The sequence below is a fragment of the Coffea eugenioides genome, chromosome 5 (genome assembly GCF_003713205.1).
Source record: "Coffea eugenioides isolate CCC68of chromosome 5, Ceug_1.0, whole genome shotgun sequence".
NCBI classification, from domain to species: Eukaryota; Viridiplantae; Streptophyta; class Magnoliopsida; order Gentianales; family Rubiaceae; genus Coffea; species Coffea eugenioides.
This window is the reverse complement of record NC_040039.1, coordinates 13,250,698-13,272,315: the sequence shown is the minus strand read 5'-3', so window position 1 is coordinate 13,272,315 and position 21,618 is coordinate 13,250,698. Positions and strand designations below refer to the sequence as shown.

The 21,618-nt window shown below is 46.2% G+C and overlaps 1 protein-coding gene across 1 annotated transcript; it reads right to left on the bottom strand.

The window, feature by feature from the left end:
* Nucleotides 1-1,213: 1,213 nt before the first annotated feature.
* Nucleotides 1,214-20,022, bottom strand: LOC113771189 (CO(2)-response secreted protease-like). The gene is made up of 11 exons (XM_027315801.1): nucleotides 20,017-20,022; nucleotides 19,097-19,212; nucleotides 18,710-18,975; nucleotides 18,425-18,536; nucleotides 18,075-18,336; nucleotides 3,030-3,302; nucleotides 2,740-2,843; nucleotides 2,416-2,658; nucleotides 2,161-2,275; nucleotides 1,869-2,061; nucleotides 1,214-1,779 (listed from the first exon to the last, which is right to left on the bottom strand). The coding sequence occupies exons 1-11, from the start codon at nucleotides 20,020-20,022 to the stop codon at nucleotides 1,214-1,216; spliced, it is 2,256 nt and encodes a 751-aa protein (XP_027171602.1).
* Nucleotides 20,023-21,618: the final 1,596 nt, after the last annotated feature.

Genomic DNA, 21,618 nt, shown 5'->3' with positions numbered 1-21,618 from the left:
CTCGAGAACCTTCAATATGGAGTTGCATATAGATTAGCCAATTATTTTGAATGAGCTTTGGCTGAGGACCGACAAGTTCATCCAGGGACAAGTCTCCAATTGGATAAAGAGAGAAACTCAAGCTCCTTCACCATCTTGGGAAAGGAGAGGATAGCTTGCACAAAGCAACAACACAACGAATAACTTGGCTGGACCCAGTCAAGAGGGAAGAAGCGGGTTCGACAAAATCTCAAAGGGGAAACCCCCTATCGTTGAACAAGACCTCACCACTCTTAACACTTCCTAAGCCCACATTCTCATGGTCACGAAGCAAAAGGATTTGGGCCTTCCTCCTCTGAGAATGTCGGGAAAGAGGAAAAAAAGGAACCAAAACCTTTATTGCGCGTATCATAGGGGCATTGGCCATGAAACTGAGAATTGCAATGACCTCAAGAAGGAAATAGAGAACTTGCTCAAGCAAGGATATTTGAGACAGTTCATCAATAGAAGGGGAAGGGATGACTCCTGAGATGATAGAAGGGATGATCGACGGGATAGTCACCATGACGATCGATGAGAGTGCCGACCATACGTTCATCCCAATGATCGACGAGAGGATAGGTCTCCACGGGACCAATCTCCTAACCCTAACAGGCACGTAGTCTAAGTAATTAATACCATCAGTGGGGAGCCCACAGGAGGCGATAGTCAATGTTTTAGGAAGCAAACATATTAGGAACTACTCTTGACTTTATGAAACCCAATTCCCGACTCGCTGATGTGATATCCTATGGACTACAGGACCCCATCCTTGTGGTCTCCCAAAACCATGAGGCGATTATCACCAAAGTGATGTTGAATAATTTTATTATTAAAAAGATGTACATTGACCTGAGTAGCTCCATAGATATCTTGTATTACGGAGTCTTTGAACAAATGAGACTAGGAGATTATAAGTTGCCACTAATTCAAATTTCTCTCGTATGTCCTAGTGACCTGGGATGATATCGAATGAGCTCTAGTTTCGTACTTCATCAAAGAAGTCTCTACGGGGTTAGATTTGAAATTCTAAAATGATTCAAGTAACACCATATTTCTGGACTTTCTGTTAATATAGCACAAGCATTAAAAGAAGATTTTATTTTACCTTCAAGGAAGGAATAGGGTTGTTAAAACTGGATTACAAGGGCATAAATGGAAAGTGAAGAAAGATCACAGGCTTGTTTGCTGGTGACTAGGTTACAACATAAGGGATACGAACTTTGTACTTTCCACTAGTCCATGTGATTGATCCAAACCCATTTCTGTTGATTAAATCCGTACTGTTGTCATGCCTGAAAGTCACTTGATAACTTAGCTTTCTGATATTTTTGGTGAAGTGCAGCTTTTTGGGATTCACAAGCACTTCCAAACCTGCACCCTTGGGCGTTTCTACACTAACTGTGTAGAGCGAATCTTCCTCGCCAACATTTGCTACAGTTCTTTTTACTTTGATGCTTTTATGACCATAAAAATAAGAGACGGCTATTGATGGGTAGTTCAAGTTGGACATCTGTTCTTCACTAGAGTTACTTGAGCAAGAAAAATCAGCCGGAAGGTTTGATGAAATGAGTTTTATCTGTGATGTGTTGTAGCCGCTGTTGCAAAGGTACTGTAGGTAGTCGATTACTTCAGTGTCATAAACTAGCCCTGGTTGCAATGGACCTGACAAGCTCACTTGCCCTGAACCAAAGTCATATGGGGTTGCTGGATTACCGTTATTATTTTTTATGGGGGCCTTGAGATTGTCTGTCTGAATTGCTGAGGATCAAGATGAAGTAGAGGTATGTTACAATGATCTTTCAGAGACTCAATCACCAGGATTTGCTTTAAAACAAGAAGTTACCAACCTGTAGTCATTATAGCTGATTTGATTGCAGAAGGACTCCAAGAAGGATACTTGGATTTGACTGTTGCTGCAATTGCAGATACATGGGGGGTGGCCATTGAAGTTCCTGAAACTATGTTGAAGGGTGGTGTTGTTTTTGTTTCATTTGAAGGCCATGCTGCAAGAATGTCAACTCCTGGTGCTACAACATCAGGCTGCAAGTGCATTGTGATTGAAGGATATCATTTACCAGTTTCTCTACATGGTGAATGGTGATAATAAACAGAGATTGAAGAAAGGGATAGATGTTTTACCTTGATAAGGTTATAATTACGATATATAGGCCCTGTACCTGAGAAGTAGGCCACTGCTGGAGCAGGCTTGTATTTATCTACAACTACAGTTGGTAATATAGTTGCCACAAGATTCCTTGAAAATTCCAAAATGAAATTAGCTAGAGAAAGAAATTTCATATTGGAGTGGTAGTATTTTTTCTCTTTGAAGGAGTTCATTCTTTTTTCTTTTCCTTTTATTGTTCCTTCCTTACTAGTTGTCGACATCGTCGTTACCTGGTTGAGTTGATATAAGATCTAATCTCATCGGCATCCTGGAAGGTAATTATGGTCATTGGAGAAGAACCATAGATGGAGGCTACAGTTTTTTCATCATAATTAATTAGTATCACACCAACACCGCCTAGGCTTATTACAGTCTGAAGCCTCTCTTCGTCAGAACTTTCTTCAAGGTAATCTTCACAGAGAACAATCTTCCCTTTGACTTTACTTTTATCTAATGATTCAGGGAAACAATTACTAAAACAACTCCTTGTCAGTTTTACAATAATTTCCAATGACCAGGATAGAAAACTAATTATGAAGTTCAATATTTTATACCTTGCGGAGGATTCTGAAGTTTCACTAGGATCCTTGGCTGAACGGGCATCAATCACAGGATACACTGGAGACCTTTTGATATTAGCAAAATGAATTCCTCCTCCCTGAAATTGATCAAACATGTTTGCTGAATTAAATCCTAGAGTTTACACTACTGAAATGTCAAAGAAATCTTGAAGATTGCGTGTTGAAAGCTTGACACGTTAACGAACAAACTTGAAGATTTAAACAAAGGCAAAGTCCTTCATTTCCCTCCAACAATGAAGAAGGAGCATAAGTTCATTACTTACCTGGATCACTTTGTTGTTGCCTAGCACAACGTTTGACTCAAAAAACCGGTCAATGGTGGATGCACCTACAGTTAGAACCCAAGGAACAACATTCACAATCGAGTTTTCTTCAAGGCCACGATTTCCAGCAGAGCAGACAACAAGAATGCCTTTCTCAACTGCGTGAAATGCTCCAATAGTAATGGGGTCAGTTAAAAAGTCTTTTCTAGTTACAATACCAGCTGATACTGATAAAATATCGACACCATCGGCTATTGCATCATTGAAGAAGCGCTGAGCTTCCCCGGACCGAGCTGACCTGATGAGTTCGGCGTGCTGATGATGAAAGCGTGTCCAAGCCCTGCAAAATAAACGAGAAGGAGTCTATAGGTTGACTAGCAGAGGAGCCCTGAGGTGGTCCCCGAGGGCACTCTGACGATCACGTTAGTTTTCCGATGAGGGGAATTTACTGAGAGAAAAACAGTTGGGAATGCTTTGCCAATAGTGTGCGTACCTTATGCAGTCGGTGTGCGTTATTATTTATACCTGTTTGAGAGTCCGACCTCCGTACGTTTCGGGGCTTACCCAGTATAAACTCAATCCCGCGCTGAGGGGGATTCTCCCCGCCCTCTGCGGGATTGTTTTCCGAACTCCCAGGGAGCCCTAGCAGCGGCGTGTCCCAAGGTGGTTGCCATGGGCCTGGGGTCCGAGCCCAACTCTGGCCTTCTTGGGCTGCCACGTGTCTTGGCCTAGGACGGGGCCTCTGCACTAGCCCCCCCTAGATTAGGTAGGGCTTCCAGGTAGACCTAATCTATACCCTTGCCACGTGGGAGCCCAGCGTCGCACTGCTCTGCCATGGTCACCTCCGGTACAGTGCTGTCATTGAAAAGCTGCGCCCGCGTCCTTTCAGTTGTCGCGTCTCTTCGATCTCCGTACCGTTCTTAAATGCGTTCACATGGGGCAGTTCAAATTCAAGCAGCCGTTTCCCCCCATTTTGCTCCCTATAAATAGGGATTTCCAGATTTTCTCAGACTCTATTTGCCATTTTCTTCTCTTCGTGCATTTTCTCATTCCCAGAAATCCCAGCGACGAGGCTTCCGGCTTACAGTATCCAGACTCCGGCGGTTCCTCCATCTTCTCCCCATTCCGTTCACCAGTAAGTCCTTCTTCCTCCTCCTTCGCACTTTCTCTTTTCTCCTTCACCACCTTCTGCATTTTATGTCGGATCGTTTCGACATTACCTCCACCGCATCCCAAATTCCAGCCCATCATAGAGCCCCCAGAATCCTCATTTCTTCTTCGTCTTCGTCCTCATCTTCATCTTCATCCTCTCCTCCTCCTCCTCTCTATTCTTCCTCTGCTTCTAATCCCAACTTCCACATTCCTGATCTGCTCGAGCCTATTGATATCATGAGTTCTCCATCTGCCCATTCTCCTTTAGTTCGCATGTTGGAGGAGGCGGCCGAGCTTGATACTTTCATCGATCAGCAGGCCACTTCCATTCCTTCCCCCAAGTCCTCACATGACTCCCCTGGCGGAGCCCAGGGTGGGGCAGGCGAGGATAGGGATTCTTCAGAGGGGACCCCTGCCCCTGTGCAGGGGGATAATCCTGAACTTGACTACGGTCAACCTGACCAGCAAGAGGTTACCCTCTCACCCGGGGGGGTCGCCGAGCTGGTCAGCTCCTTTTCCAGTCCTCCGGCTTTCGAGCCAGGGTCTGCCGGGCCCGATGACCGAGCTAGCCGACCTCCCTCCGGCTTCATAGCCATCTATAGGGAGCAGCTGGTCGCAGGGCTCCGTCTCCCAATTCCTCCAGCCCTGGCTGAGATCCTGAGCTACTGGGGGTTCAGAATCACCCAGGTCCATCCCAATTCGATCAAGATTATCATTGGGTTCCTGATCTACTACCAAATCTGCTCCATTCCCTACTCTCTTTCTCTCTTCCGAGCTTCCTATACCCTCAAGCTCTCCCTTCCTCGGTGGTACTATTTCTCCCGCCGAACGACTAGTAAAGTTCGGGGTGGGAAGGGCATCCAGGATCTGCTTTTCGGGGTCCCTTCTTCCGTAAAAAACTGGAAGGGGGATTTCTTCTTCGTTAAATCCACGCATTTTCCTCCCAATGTGTGGAAGGTTGGGGAGGTCGTCTCCGACCCCTACCCGGGGGACTTGGACGCCGAGGCCCTCAGCTGCTGGTGAGTTCTAAGGTGAAGCTCTATGCCACCAGGTTCTCCACCGAGCAGATTTCTGCGGCCGGGCTGATGGGGACGTTGTCCGGGTCCCCTGGAGAAGTGGAGCTCTCCCCTCTCAACTACAACGACTGTAATGCCGCCCCCGTGCTCCTATTGCCTGTTATCCTCTTCCTTTTTTCCTTACCAACCTGTTTCTGCTAACTTGGTGACATTTGCTGCAGTGAGGAGGCTTTCCAAACTGTTGGGCGCGCCTTCCGAGCCGACCACCCTAACTCCACAGCCAGAGGCCGCCCAGAAGACCTCTGAGGCCTCTCCGACTCCTGGGGGCAGCTCGGCTCCCCAGAAGAAGGCATCCCAGTTTCAGTCCCCCTCCAAGCAGGTCGCCAGCAAAAAGAAGGCGACAGGACAGAAGAGGGGCCGAGGGGACGAGCCTTCCCAACCCGGGAAGAAGCTCATGCCAGCTCCAACACAGCGCCCTCTCCTATTGACGTCGGGGGGCCCTGTCCACCTGGGATTTGGCTCCGCCGAGGAGCACGCCGGGGAGACGCCTCCCCCCACCTTGTGGCATTTCCGCCATGTGGCCCCTGTCAAGCCGGGCCAGGCCCCCTCTATGCACGACCCCCGTCGCTTCTGCCCGTCCTGGGAGCTTTCCATCAACGACCGAGCCTAATTTCCCGAGGTGGCTCGCGAGTTGGTTGCGGGCTCGGTCCTCCCTCGCGACAAGAGGTGGATGGAGATCGTCAGTCCATCCGAGCTCCAGGATATGTACTTCACCGCCCAAGCTCAAGTGAGTTCCCTATCCCTTAGGCCAGTTGTGTCCCCGCTTTTCGGCTAAGTCGCGCAATGTGCTAACTTCTTCTTTCTTCTCCTCAGGCCAATGCTGCTGGAGCCGCCCTGACAACCCGCTTCTCCGAGTTGTCTCTCGACTTTGAGAAACTGTAGAAAAAGAGTCGGGAGACAGAGCAAAAGCTTGCCCATGCCCTTAAGGAGACGGACTCCCTTAAGGCCAAGTTGGGCAAGGCCGAGAAGGAGTTGGAGATGGCTCAAGTCCAGCTCGCCTCCATAAGGTCAGAGCTGGATCAGGAGAGGACGGGCGTGGAGTAGCTGAAGGCGGACCACGTCATCGAGCTCTCCGGCTCCGTCAACCTGGAGCGCAAGAAGGCTGTTCGGGAGTTCATCTTCTCCGAACAGTTTGCCGAGGATGTGGCCCTCCTCAACCAGCCCATCCTCCAGGTCGGCTTCACGCGGGCCCTGGACCAGGTGAAGGGTCTCAACCTGCCTAGCTTCGACTTGGCCGCGTTCAAGGACTACAACTCCGCCGCCGAGGAGAAGCTAGATTGGCTCTTCGATGGGTACAGCAAGGGGCATGCCCTGAAGGACCTGGTAGGCAGGAGCGATGTGGGGGCTGAGCTGGCTTAGGTTTCCTTGGAGGAGGACGAGGCTCCCGGGAAGGAGCCGGTGGCTTAGGGTAGCGGCCACTCCAGAAACCCTTTCCATCTTCTTATAAGGATGTGATCATGCTCCAGCAATGCACTTGAAAGACCATTCGAAGTGAATAGGTTTCAATGCCCCGCAGTTCATGATCTCCATAGATATCTTTTTGAATAGCCTTCCCCACACGCCCCTCAGCATGTTTAAGGTGTACCCTCAACTCCCGCGCTCAAGCAGGTCGCCCGCAAGAAAAAGGCGGTCGGGAAAAGAGGGGCTGAGCTGTACATTGCTGGGTTTTCCTATTCTTTTATAGCTCGGTAGGCTATGTAATAGATAGGTTTTGAGTGTATATATGAATTAGCATTCAATGAAAACTGCCTAATTTTGACTTTCAATTTTCGCTTGCGACGAACCTTAATAATCGAAGTGGCCTGCCGACCACCTGGGTAGAACACCGAACTGATTCGCCAAGACGATGTGCCGGCCTCTCGGGTCGAGCACCTATCAAATTTTAAGCTAACAATCAAATTGTCAAAGACAACAGACTAAGGCATCAACAAGCTACATCAGTCTAATCCCCAATGTGCCGACCTCCTGGGCCGAGCACTAAACTTTAAGGGCAGCCATGCCGACCTCCTGGGTCAAGCGTCAAAATTTTAAAGGTGATCCATGCCGACCTCCTGGGTCGAGCGTCAAAATTTTAAAGAACGATCCTGCCGACCTCCTGGGTCGAGCGTCAAGCTCTCAGACTTGAGACGCATTCCATCCAGTACCATTCATCACCACTCAGGGACTTGAGAGGCATTCCATCCATTACCATTCATCACCACTCAGGGCCCCCCACTAGGACACTTAGTATTGTCTGAGTGTGCTAGTGTAAGATTTAAACTTAAAAAGTAAACAGTAAAATTAGAGGCGAGTATTTATTTAATGATGAATTTGTATGAGGATTTCAAAGAATACAGTAAGATACCCTGGCTCAGTCTATCCTACAAACAATCGCAAGTTCGAGAAGTGCCAAGTGCGGGGTACCTCAATTCCATCTAATCTCGCAAGCTTGCAGTAACCAGTTCGACTCGTTTCCAGGACTTTGTACGGCCCCTCCCAGTTTGGGTCGAGCTTGTGGGAACTATGAGCTTGACTGACTGAGTTCTTTCTTAAGACGAGGTCACCCGGTTGGTACTGCGTGTTCCTCACCTTCGCGTTGTGGTAGCGGGCGAGCTGGCTTTTATACTTAACCATCCGTATCGCGGCTTCCTCGCGTTTGGCCTCCAGCATGTCCAAGTGGCACCTCAGTTCTTCTTCGTTGGCTGTCGCAACGAAGTTCTGTGTCCGAGGCGAGCGGAGGCCGATCTCTGCGGGCACCATCGCTTCTACCCCATAAGTCAGGGAAAACGGGATCTCATGAGTGACCGTCCTTGGCGTAGTGCGGTAAGCCCAGAGGACGCTAGGGAGTTCCTCTAGCCAATTAGACCGGGCTAGTTCCAACCTAGTCTTCAGTCCTCGCAGGATGGTTCGGTTGACGTTTTCCACTTGGCCGTTGGCCTGGGGATGACCGACCGAGGTGAAATGTTGGCTAATCCCGAGCTCGGTGCACCAGCTCCTGAAGGGGTTTTCGGCGAACTGTCGCCCATTGTCGGATATCAAGACATGCGGGATCTCGAAGCGGCAGACTATGTTCTTCCAGAAGAACTTCTGAATTGCCTTTCCAGAGATAGTGGCCAGGGGTTCAGCCTCCATCCACTTTGTGAAATAGTCGATGGCTACCACGAGGTGTTCGTATCTTCCGGGAGCCCGGGGAAAGGGACCCAGGAGGTCTCCCCACTGGGCAAAGGGCCAAGGACTGTGGATGGGGACCATCTCCTTAGTGGGTTGGTGACGTAGCGGGGCATGCACCTGGCAAGCTCGGCATTTCTGAACAAGAGCCGCGGCATCCCGAAATACCGAAAGCCAGTAGTAGCCTAGAAACAGGCATTTTTTGGCCAACACTCGGGACCCCACATGTGCTGCGCACAGGCCTTCGTGAACTTCTCGGAGGACATAGTCGCCCTCCTCAGGAGTTACGCACTTTAGCCAGGGAGACAAATACGACCTCCTATAGAGGGTCCCTCCAGCGTAGGCGTATTTAACAGCTCTGAGTTGGAGTCGGCGAGTCTTGGTTTTGTTCACGGGGAGGACACCCGAAGTGAGAAAGTCCACGAGAGGAGTCATCCAAGTGGCCGGGCTTTCTATAGCTAAGACCTGGACCTGGCCAATGCTTTTTTGCTTGACTACCTCTACCAAGACTTCCTTGCTCAGGTGGGCAAACGAGGAGGACGCCAGTTTCTACAGGGCGTCCGCCCGCTTGTTCTGTGACCTCGGCACCCGCTCGATCTCGAAAAGGTCGAATAGGGTTATCGCCTCTCGCACCTTAGCCAGATATTCTTTCATGACATCCTCCTTGGCCTCGTACTCCCCGCGGACCTGGAAGACTACGAGCTAAGAGTCGCTCCGGACCCTGATCGCAGTTATACCCATCTGGTGGGCTATCCGCAATCTTGTAAATAGGGCCTCGTACTCAGCCTCATTGTTGGATGCCGGAAAGTCAAATTTGAGTGCGTAGGTCAGCTCCTCCCAAGTGGGCGAGGTGAGCAGCCGATCGCTCCGCTCCCTTCCTTACTTGAGGTCTCGTTTACAAATAGTACCCACGGCTCTTCCGGGCGTGCCTCCTCGGGCAAAGAGCTCGGCTCAGACACGGACAAACTGGCTCCCTCGGCGAGGAAGTCTGCCAGGGCCTGAGCTTTGATAGCGGTGCGAGGCTGATAGCCGATGTCGTGCTCGGCCAGTTCGACGGTCCATTTGGTCATTCTGCCCGGGACCTCAGGTTTTGTGAGTATCTAACGCAAGGGTTGATCCGTCATGACCACAATACTGTGAGCCTGAAAGTAAGGTCGGAGTTTCCCGGCGGCGTGCATCAAGGCAAGGACCAATTTTTCTGCCGGCGTGTGCCGCGTTTCCGGCCCTTGTAAAGCACGGCTAACGTAGTATATTGGCCTTTAAGCCCCCCTGTCCTCCCGCACTAAAATCGCGCTAACAGCCTCGTTGCAAGCAGACAAGTATAGGAACAGGGTTTCTCCCTGCTCCGGGGCGGTCAGAGCAGGCAGCTCAGCCAGGTACGCCTTTAGGTCGGTGAAGGCTTTCTGGCATTCCTCCGTCCATTGAAAGTCCTTAGGTGCTTTCAGGATTCGAAAGAAGGGTAGCCCCCTTACCGCGGAGCGCGAGAGGAATCTATTCAGGGCAGCTATCCTCCCGGGAGCCGTTGGACTTCCTTGACGTTCCTTGGAGGGGCCGTGTCCATGATGGCCTGGAGCTTATTCGGGTTGGCCCGGATCCCCTCTCGGGAGACCAGGAAGCCCAGGAACTTTCCTGACCTGACCCCGAAGGTACATTTCTTCGGGTTCAGCCGCATCCGACTTTCCCACAGAATGTTCAGGATTTCCCTCACGTCGGAAATGAGCTGCCGGTCGATTCGACTCTTGACGATCATATCGTCCACGTAGACCTCCATACTTCTGCCGATCTGATTTTGGAATAGTTTATTGACCAGGCGATGGTAGGTAGCTCCAGCGTTTTTCAATCCAAACGGCATTGTCCGGTAGCAGTACGTCCCCTCCTCAGTGATGAAGGAAGTCTTTTCTCGATCTTTCTCGGCCATCTCTATCTGGTGGTATCCCTTGAAGGCATCCAGGAAATACAAAATGTCAAAATCCACAGTAGAGTCTACTAACCCGTCGATCCTTGGCAAGGGGAAGCAGTCCTTTGGGCAGGCTTTGTTAAGATCTGTGAAATCCACGCATATCCTCCAAGACTGGTCCTCCTTCTTCACCAGGACGGGATTGGCCAACCATGTCGGGTAGTATACTTCCAGGATGATTTTGAATTCGAGCAGCTTGCCGACCTCCTTCCTGATCACCTCATTCCTCTCTAGGGCGAAACTCCTCTTCTTCTGCTTCACCGGTTTGAAGCGGGGATCTACGTTGAGGTGGTGGACGGCCAGATCAGTTGGAATCCCGGGCATGTCCTCAACCGTCCATGCGAAGACCCGGGAGTATTCCCTTAGCAGGGCCTTCAAGCCTTCCTTCTTCTTAGAAGGTAACGATGCACCGATACGGAGGATCTGGTCAGGCCTATCCTTTTTCAAGGGGAACTCCTCGATCTCGTCCTGGGTGCCCAACTGTCGGGCCTCCTCCCCCGGGATGTAGGGCTCCAGGCTGGTCGTCTGGGCGACCACCTTTTCATGTCCCCGGAGCACGGTCAAGTAGCAAGCTTTGGCCACCTCTGGGTCTCCGTGCATCTCAGCTATTCCTCCCGGGGAGGGGAAATTGACGCTGAGGTGGAGAGACGAGGGGATAGCCCGGAGGGCATTCAAGGCGGGCCATCCCAAGAACACGTTGTATGGGGATTGTTGTTTGACCACCACAAAGTTGACGGGGATGGTCCGGCATTTGGGCTCCTGCCCTACTGTGACCATCAGGGTGATCATCCCCTCCGGATTGATGGGCGGTCCGGTGAAACCCACCAGGGGTGTCCGAACCGGGGTTAGCTGTCCGTCCTCTAAACCGAACTCCTTGAACACCCGGTAAAACAGGATGTCCACTGCGCTCCCCTGGTCGACGTAAACTTTCTTCACTCGATAGTTATTGGTCACGACGTCTATCACGATGGCCTCGTGATTTCCGGACGCCAGGGGAACCGCATCCCTTGGTCCGAAGGTGATCTCCTCATCCATGCGCAAGCGCTTCAGGGAGTCATCCCCCTCGGGGGGAGGCCGCCTGTTCTTCCGAGCTGCATGGCTGTCCCCCCCCCGTAGGTCCCCCAGCGATGGTGTTTATCACCCCTGCTAAGTTCTGGGTGTCCTGGTTGGGGGAGTTGCTTCGAGGAACGTCACGCCGCTCAGGGCGGTCGCGACGCTGGCCCCGCCCCTGTCTCCGCGGTAGGTGCGTCCTGGCTCCTGGCCAGGTCGACCTTGCCGCACGAATCGCCTCAAGAAGCCGCGCTGGATCAGATCTTCGATCTCCTTTCGCAGGGCCCAGTACCCCTCCGTATCATGCCCAACATCACGGTGGAAGGCACAGTACCGGTCCTGATTTCTCTTGTTCCGGGGTGTCCCCATCTTAGGCGGCCGTTCTCCTAGGCCCTCCGCCTCCATAACGGCCATAATCTGAGCTCTGGACCGAGTTAGGGGTGTAGCCTTTTTCCAGAAGCGGCGGCTGAGCGGGGGTTTTCTCCTTTGAGAGCCGGTCGAAAACATTCTTCTTGGCTAGGCCGTCCTTGTTCTCGGGGGGGTTTTCCCATCCTCTCTGTCGCGCTCCATTTTTTTTATAAAAAATAAATGAATGGTTTGAAAAGTGAATTTTTGATTTGAAAAATGAATAAAGAGTACGGGTCTAAATAGGACTTGAAAATGCGACGATTTGACCCAAAATATAGTTTAAAAAGGGTTTTTGAAATAAAAATCTGAGTCGCCACTTGGTATTGAGTTAAGGTGTACCAAGTCACCAAAAATGAGTTTTCAAAGAAAAAAGTAGAAAAACCCCTTTTAAACGACTCCTAGTCTACGAAAATCAAAGAAAAGGCTCGGGAGTCACATTTGACGAAGGGGAAGGCAAGGATAGAAATCCAAGGCACCCCTTCGACCTAGCCAAGGCTAGTTGCGTGATTTAGTCAAAGATTTTCTTGTTTAACCAAAGAATTTATCACATTTGGATGTGCTATATGAATGCAAACCCTAGACCCAGGGAGACATCGGGGGCAAAATTTCTCTTCAAAACTTGAGTGGTGCCAATCACATTAGTTGTGATGTTCAATAGTGACTCTTTGGAGAGGTCACGAATAATGCAAAAATATGAGACTCTAAGAAGAGGAAAAGAATAAAATAATTATAGAAATATACATGTCTTAAAGGAATGCATCATGTCGGGTATGGGGGACTAATGTTCGTGACTCAATTTTCCCTTTAATAGAGGGAATATGAGCGTGCTAAGGCTAAAAAAGCCAAATTCGTCCATATCCCATATCCAAGGCGCTCCCTACTCTAATCAAGCAAATGCACTACCCTAATCCTAAATCTAGAATGAAATGCAAGTCTAATGTTATGTATCACACATAGGGGTATATATATGTATGGGGAAATTAGGGATAAGGGCTATACGTATAAGGGGAATATCATACAAAATGATAAAAGGCCCTAAAAAGTGAAAATATGCATGAGATGGAGTGATTTTATCATGCAATCATGATCTAACGTGCGAGGGGCTCCTAAGGGTCTAGCATTGGACTAGCCCACATCTACGCTCTCTCGCAAGCATTGGACTTGCAAGAGCTCGAGTAGACAACCATGACTAGCATTGGACTAGCCACGGTTACGTGCATTTTGCATCCATCACACACATATATAAGTAATATGCATAATTAAAGAAAGTAGACATGTGAGCACGTAATTCACATAACACATAAGCATACATATCTAGATGCCAAACCCTAAGAAAGCAATTAAACACCTAGCACATACGCATGCAAATCACACAAAGAAAAACAAAGAAACCCTAACTATTACATCTGGAGGGGGAAGCCTACTACAATCTAAAAGGGGAAATAAGAATGAATAAAACAATTAAATTCCTAACTATTACAAATTTGGCATTCGAGTGCCTTTCAAATGATCAACATCGAACTAAAATAAAATAAACATACTAAATTAAAACAAATAAAGCGAATAAATAAAATAAATAAAATGAAAGCATCCAAATGGCATGCAATTGAGCACATACAGTCACATAAGGCACATAGGGTCAAAATAAAGTCAAGAATAAGGGACAGAGTGTACCTCCCTTGAGTTGGGGTCCTAATGGAGTGAAATTACTTATTTACCCTCAAAAAATGAAAGAAAAGGTCAAGGCATCACTTTAATTAACAAATAATCGCAAAATGGAATAAGCATAAATTAAATTGGTCAAAGACACTTGAAAGAAAACAGATAACTCATGTTTAAGAAATTAAAACAAAGTAAAGACTTGATTGCAAAAAATTAAAGAAATTTAAGGGATTAAATTGATCAATTTTTCAATCATTTGAGCCATAGTGAAACAAAAGAAGACTTGGGGGCCAAAGTGCAATTTTAGAAAGTTATTTCATGCAATCTTCATGCAAAGACGTGAGAAACATTCTGCAGCAAAGTTTCACAAACTTGTGAAGCTTTCGGCAGAAGACTTCAAACCAAATCCATCAAAACATTACCCAACACTCATTGTTTATCAACCCAAATTCACGTGACTCCACAAATTATCAACTTTAAGCAATAATTATCTATCATTAGTGATCCCAACAGAGAGTATCCAAGCAAGAAAACAAGGAAAGAAACAGCAGAAATTCTTAACTTTTGCTCAAACATCAAACCAGAACATTCAATAAAACATGCTAAAAAAACCCAGACCACAAAGCAACCAAAATACTAGACATCTGTACAAGGATTTTCAAGGCAACATCATACAATCCATGAGGATGCTTGCTGCAATTCAAACCTGCTGCCATTTCACTTTCGCACCCAAACTTCAGATTCAAACACACGCTTCAATTGAACTTTCTCGACTGAACATCTAAGCTTTAATCTAGGCAGTAAAATTGCTGGGAATTAACATTTAAACATGCAAAAGAAACCCCAGAATAGGATCACCAAGCTTTATAGCCTTCTCCCTTCTGATTTCCTTTCATCGCAACATTTCTGGTTAACGGGTTCTGCAATTTCCAAAGCTGAACAATCCAGTAACCATTTATACGAATGAACTCCAAAACAGCCAACCGTTTGCCAATTTATCACCACAAGAGGTAAGACAAGCAGGTCAAGACCCATTCAAAACCCCAAGCAAAAATGTCCAAAGTGTTTGACAAAGATTCGTAGCTCAACTGGAAGGCAGTTTCTTGAACAACCAGTGAATTTTGGAGAAAGAAAATGAAGAAACGAAGATGCAATGAAAATCTCAAACAAGCTTAGCCAAGAGGGCCTGAATCTAGTCAAATTTCACGTACTGTCTTCCCATTTACAACCCAAAAAATAAATTGAGTGTAGCGAGTTATAGCCATAAGCATTCAACAACAGGAAAATGCAGCAGGGTTCAAGCTTGAAGCAGCTAATGTTTTCAGCATTTGCATGGTAATGGCTACTGCTATAACAAATCAGAAACTTGCGAGAAGCAACAAAGAAAGTTTGAAACAAAGCTAAGCATTCTATACAACTGACATTTCACAAAGCTGATCATGCAAACCAAGAGAACTACAGCAGGGAGGGTCCAACAGCATGCATCTTCAACAAAAACAATTTCAGGCAATCTGACCGAAGCTTTCTAAAAGCTATAGAAATTTATCTACCTATCAAACGTTCGAGCCTGTTTTCTATAGCTTTGGACCAAAACACGTAACCCCAACATCAAACATTCCATGGTTCTAAGCTACCCCATTCCAGATTCATACACAAAAAGAAACAAAGGCACGGCCATGAACTCCCACCAATGACTGAGTTTCATTATCAACTAAATACATCAACAACAACATCAAAAGCTTGGACGGACCCAAGATCATGAAGCCCAAAACCTGAACACAATTCATCACTTTAATCATGTGCGAATACGGTAAAAGCTTTAAGCCAAACAACACAGCAAAAAGGGCAAGAAGATGCGGCAATCAATATGGCGAAAATCTGCTATATACTTGACCTTATATACTGGGAAAGACAGCTCAAGAACTACCTCAGCTACCCCAGGATTTGTTACCAAATCCGCCGTTGGCAACGACGCTTGTCAGGCAGTGGCAGTGACGAGGAGTTGAGGTGGTGCAGTAGAACGCTGGCCGCAACAGCAACGGCGTTTCTCCTTTTTCTTTCCCCCAAAAGACTTCCTCCTGCTCGAACTATTCCTTTTTACTCTGGATCTTTCTGGTTTTCTCTCCACAGTTTCTTTCCTCCTCAAAGCGGCGTTCTTTCTTTTCCTAAGCCCTAACCGCTACTGGATTCTCCCTACCTTCTTCCAAAATTTTCAGCCGTCATTTTCATTCTTTCCTGATCCTCTCAGCCCTTTTTCTTTTGGAGCTCTTTCCTAAAACCTAGCCGTCAGCCTCTCAAGCTCTCCTCATTCTTCGCAGCTTCCTTGAAGTTTTTTTCCTAGCCGCCAGCCTTCTCCTCCATCCCACACTCTCAGTTTCTCAGTCCCCTCGCTCAGTTTTCCTTTCCGCCGCCCTCTCTTTTTACTTAACCCTTCTCTCCTTTCTTCAGCCGTCAAAACCTCCTTTATATAGGCATCCGGAATCCCCCCGTAACCTAAGACCAAGGGATGAGATTTGGAGCTGCATTTTGGCTCCTCCTATCAAGACCATCAGATGGCATCTTGCATGAAGCTTGCGTCCTTTTTCTTTTTCGTCTTTTTCCTTTTTTTCATTTAATTAACAATAAACACAATATGAAGAAAAATAACTAATTAAGTAAGATCGAATAAAAATGAGCGAAACTAGGCATAAAAAGATAAAATCAAATGCTAATTTTTCTTTCTCTTTTCCTTCTTTTCTTTTTCCTTTTTTTTTTTTAAAAAAAAATTAACAATGAATTTGAATCTAAAATAACTAAAACATATTTTTGTGAATGCTTTTCTTTTTTCCCGAGAAATTCTACGCTAAAATGGCTTGAAATAAAAAACTAAAAAGTAAATAAAAACTAACACGACAAATAAAAATAAAAAATAAATAGTAAATGAAATTACACTAAAAATTTGGTGTCTATACTCTCCGATCTCCGAGCTCCCGATCTGACTCTCTCTTCAGGTGAGCAGCCTCCTCCGCATTAGCGGCCACGTGTGCCCTGGTCAAGAGCTCTTCTAGGTCTCCAGGAGGCTTCTCGGCGAGCTTGTAGAAGAGCTCCTGCACCCTGAACCCGTTCATGAAGGCGGTCATGACCACCTTTTCATCCTTATCCCTGATCTGCAAGCTCTCCGTGTTGAAACGGGTCATGAAATTCCTCAGGGACTCGTCCGACTTTTGCCTGATTGCCATCAGGTGAGCCGCGTTTTTCGAGTAAGTCTTCGAGGAGACGAACTGGGCGGCGAACTGTCTGGCCAGCTCGGGAAAACTCCGGATGGACCTCGGTGCCAGACCCTGGAACCAGAGCCAGGCCTTCCCCTTCAGAAACATGGGGAAGGTTTTGCAGCGGACCTCATCCGCAGCGGTTTGCAGACGCATGTGCGTCAGGAAGACCGAGAGGTGGTCTTCCGGGTCGGCCGAACCGTCGTACAGTTCGATGTTCGAGATCTTGAATTTTCGAGGTAACGGGTAGTCCTCTATCCCTCGGGTAAAGGGCGAGACTGTGTAGTTGTCCTCGTACAATTGCGGCCGCAGGATCTGCTCAAACTCGTCCCGGACAGGCTGCCACTGGGGAGGTTCCCACGGCCGGCTCTTGATAGATCGGGCGGGGGAAAACTCAGCTCGCTCCGCGCGAGCTTCCACGAGGAGGGATTCCTTGGTCGGCCCCCAGCGGACCGGTCGCGAGAATACCTCTCGCTATCCCCGACCACCGAGGCCCGCGGCCGAGGGGGAGTCCGTGGCCGTTTCCTCTTGGGGGGCTGGTCCCGTGACTCATCCTCTGAGAGAACGGGAGGTGACTCCCTCTCCTTCCCCTTCGCATTAGAGGTCTGCGCGCCCCCAGCCTCGCCCCCTCCTTTGCTTGTCGAATTATGTCCTCTAGCATGGGGAGATTCTCCGTCACGAACTAAAAGATCTGCTGTCTACGTTCCCCTGAAAGGGCTGAGCCCCCGGCACCCCGGGTCGCCTCGGCCTCCATTCGCCAGGACCCCTCGCCGACTCCGGGATCGGTGTTCTCTACGGTTCGTTTGGAACGCGTTCTCGCCATCAACACAACTACTCGTACCTTTCCTTCCCACAGACGGCGCCAACTGAAGAAGCGCTGAGCTTCCCCGGACCGAGCTGACCTGATGAGCTCGGCGTGCTGATGATGAAAGCGTGTCCAAGCCCTGCAAAATAAACGAGAAGGGGTCTATAGGTTGACTAGCAGAGGAGCCCCGATGTGGTCCCCGAGGGCACTCCGACGGTCAAGTTAGTTTTCCGGTGAGGGGAATTTACTGAGAGAAAAACAGTTGGGAATGCTTTGCCAATAGTGAGCGTACCTTATGCAGTCGGTGTGTTTTATTATTTATACCTGCTTGGGAGTCCGACTTCCGTACGTTTCGGGGCTTACCCAGTATAAACTCAATCCCGCGCTGAGGGAGATTCTCCCCGCCCTCTGCGGGATTGTTCTCCGAACTCCCAGAGAGCCCTAGCAGCGGCGTGTCCCAAGGTGGTTGCCATGGGCCTGGGGTCCCAGCCCAACTCTGGCCTTCCTGTGCTGCCACGTGTCTCGGCCCAGGATGGGGACTCTGCAATCATCAAATGCTTTTAGAATGGCAGACCCATAGCATCCATACAAATGAGAACAGACACGGTATGCAGCAATACGAGACCCTGGAAACCCACCCCTAGCAATGCCTTTTGCTAGGCCATGGTAGAATGCACCCCGGGCGGGGTTTCCTGCAGCGATTGCAGCAGCATGAGTACCATGGCCACCCTGGTCCCTTGGGGTATTAAATGGACTCGGATCAAAATCAGTATTGTTGTAATACCTTACTCCAATCAATTTCCTGATGCAAGAAGGATAGAAATTTATACCTTCTTTGGATCAATTAAAGCATGAGATGAAAATCTACACAATTTCTGTGTAAGGATTACCTATTGCAGTTGGAAGAACTAAAATCAGGGGCTTCCATGCATGTTCCCTTCCAGCGTGACGGAATTGGACCCAAACCTTCATCACTGAAACTCTTTGATTCAGGCCAAATCCCTGGATTAGAATTTGAAATTAGTCATGCAGCCAGCAAGCTAGAACAAATGATCTAGTAGCATTGATTTGGATGCTAGAATGATTTCCCCACGGTACTAATAGGCATTAGTCCATTGATGGTTTTACTTAAAAAACAAACTTTTCCTCATATGTCTACATTCTAGGCAATTAACCTGTATCAAAGATTCCGATTATAATGTCTTCCCCATGTAATGCAGAGGAAGTTGAGGTTGATTGTTGACTGAAACCGATGCCCAGTTCATCATCTTGATACTTTAAGAAGTCCCACGAATGTGTTGTGTGGAGATCAAGGACTGGATCGCGGAAAACAGATACAACTCCGGGCCTTCGAGCTATTGACTCTGCCTCTTCCTCTGATAAACGAGCTGCAAATCCCGAAAAGCCATTGTTGTATCTGTGTATAACTCTATATTCACCCCTGGTTTAGTTGCAAAACATTTAGCTCCAACAATAGTACTATTAAGGATTCAAGATTCGAAAAACTAGATGGAATGCTTGAAGAAGCTTGTCAAGAGTGTTTGCTTTCTGATTTATCATACCTTTCTCCTAAGGAGCTCAGAATTTGAACATAATCATTTGTTCTGGCAACAATTGATGAGGTTGCAGCTGCTCCCTTGTACACGATATAAACACCATTCTCTTGTGCTTGAACTGCCTGGAACCAAATGAGAAAGAGAGATAAAAAGCAGAAGAAATTATGATTGCGCTTCATTTTGTGGAGTATATAGGCGAGTCTCCTCTATCACAATTTATAGGGCGCCAGATTATTTTTTAAAATTTTTGTCCAAAAAAAAAAAGTTAACAAACAAGAATCTGGAGTGTCAAGAAGGATGAATTAGGCTTGCAAGGTAGTTTTATTTGGAGCCTTGATGGTCAAAGTTGGTGAGCATTGGCCTAAAGACCTCATGCATCAGATGGTAATATAATATATTCATCGAGAGTTGTGCCCCATCCTTCATCTGAACTTTATTGATAATCAATCAATTTTATACTATTAAGTTGGAGATCCTTAAGTAGTGACCATTAGGACTGTGGAGCGAGCTCGGCTAGGAACATGCAAATATAAAAGGAAACTATACTTCTAATTGTGATAGTTTTGTGATCATTTTGTTGACTTCATTGAAATCAACATGTAAACATACTCCACCTTAAATCAGCAAAGATGAACTCAATTGAATGATACTCGCTTGAGTTCATTATCAAGCCCAAAATCATTGTTAGATTTTCTCCAGATTGGGGTTCAAATATAACTCAGAGCAGAGGCACATGGTAGTGAGGGCGGGGCAAGTATGCTTCTAAAAATCATAAATTTGGCTGTTAGAAGTTTTCTATTCAGTTAATTTGCCTTACAATTGCAACCCTGATTTTTCTGAAACTCACTTTCCATTTTAGATTGCCACCCTAAATGTGCTCAAATGTTGTTCTTGCTTACATTGGCCCCTAGACATATAAATATTACCTCCATTACTTGCAAACTGCAATAATTGTTAAAGGACGAACTCACTCACAATTGAATAACTTGTTACGATTTTAAGAAACAACCTCCTATTAAAACTTATAGGACGAAATCTACATCATTCTTTAACCACTTTATTTTGGAGTCTCAAGAATAATCAAGACTGACTAGTTTTAGATAAGGTTTCTTACAATGATTTGCAACTTTTTTTTTTACTTTCATGTCAATTAATTGCATTCTAATTGAAGAGGAGAAAGTTTAACTATTTAGAGAACTTTTAACCTCTCTTCTGCAAGACTTAGACCTTGTTTGATAATCTAATTTAGCATTTAAATTTAATGAATTCAAATCTTAACTTGTTCAGATGCATTTAATAACCAAAATTTGAATACTAAATTTTCAAGACAAAACTTGCTCCCAAAAATTGGTAATAACCAATTCACATTTAAAAAAAAAAAATTTTTTTAGTGTATGCAGGAGGATTCAAACTCGAGACCTCTTACTTATATTCCCGCCCCCATATCACCTAACCCATCCCTCCCTCCATGATAACCAATTCACTTATCACTTAATATACCATACATTCAAATGTATCAGATTTAGTATTTAACAATTCAATAATTTAATAAATTCTGATTTTAGAATTCAGTTTTCAGAATTCAATGTTATCAAACGTATCTTAAGTGCAACACCAATAGGTTTGCTTACATAAAATAATATTGTTGTAGAAGTCAATCGAAAGATTATCATCGAGTCAACGATTAAAAACTAGAGAAAAAAGATAGGCAAAAGGAAGAATAAAATACTATCAGGTCACTAGTTATAAGTTTCTTTATTTTGAATCAAGTGTGTTTTGGGAATGCGAAAAAAATTATTAAAATCTGCTACAAAAGTACTAAAATTTCTTAACGAGGCTGTAGTTTTTCAATCAACTCGCCTTAGGGGATTCGGTCACGTTGTGAAGTTTAAAGTGCATGCCTAGCAGTAGGGTCAGAGGCTCAAACCTTTGTATCTATAGTAAAATTCAAAAGGTGAATCCTTTGATCTGGAACCACTCCCTCTTGCTCCCCTTGGCCTAGTTGGGCCTTCCCTTAGATATGTTAGAGTAGGACATTAGGATTAGGATTAGTGTAGAAGTTGCCAACTGACAAAAAAAAAAGGGTTGTAGTTTTACTAATAAAGTGATAAATTTTGGTATGCAAATGGCATGTTTCACATATAATTAGTAAATAATCCTCAAAGAGTGGTAAAATTCATAATTCATAATGAGTTAATCTTTTATACATCGACCGTGTATATATTATCATGATTAGAAGTACGACACATATGCAAAATTTGAGTTTCAAATTCAAATTTAAATTATATGTCATTCATTTGTGTTATACATCTAATGGTGAAAATGTATAGAAGATTAATCCATTTATAAGATTTATTAATCTTATATACACGGATAGTGTATACATTATTATGACACATGTGTAAAATTAGTGTTTCAAATTTAAATTTAGATTATATGTCATGTATCGAATAATAAAAGTGTATAGAAGATTAACCTATTCATAAGAGTTAATTTTATATACACTGATAGTGTATAGACTGTTACAG

Bases quoted from the DNA above. Each gene is read 5' to 3' on its own strand.
- LOC113771189 (XM_027315801.1), bottom strand. The intron at 3,303-18,074 runs GTCCCCATCCTG...GGGGAAGCTCAG, and splicing joins AAGCATTTGATGATTGCAGA to CGCTTCTTCAATGATGCAAT. The intron at 1,780-1,868 runs GTTGGTAACTTC...CTTGATCCTCAG, and splicing joins ATCAGCTATAATGACTACAG to CAATTCAGACAGACAATCTC.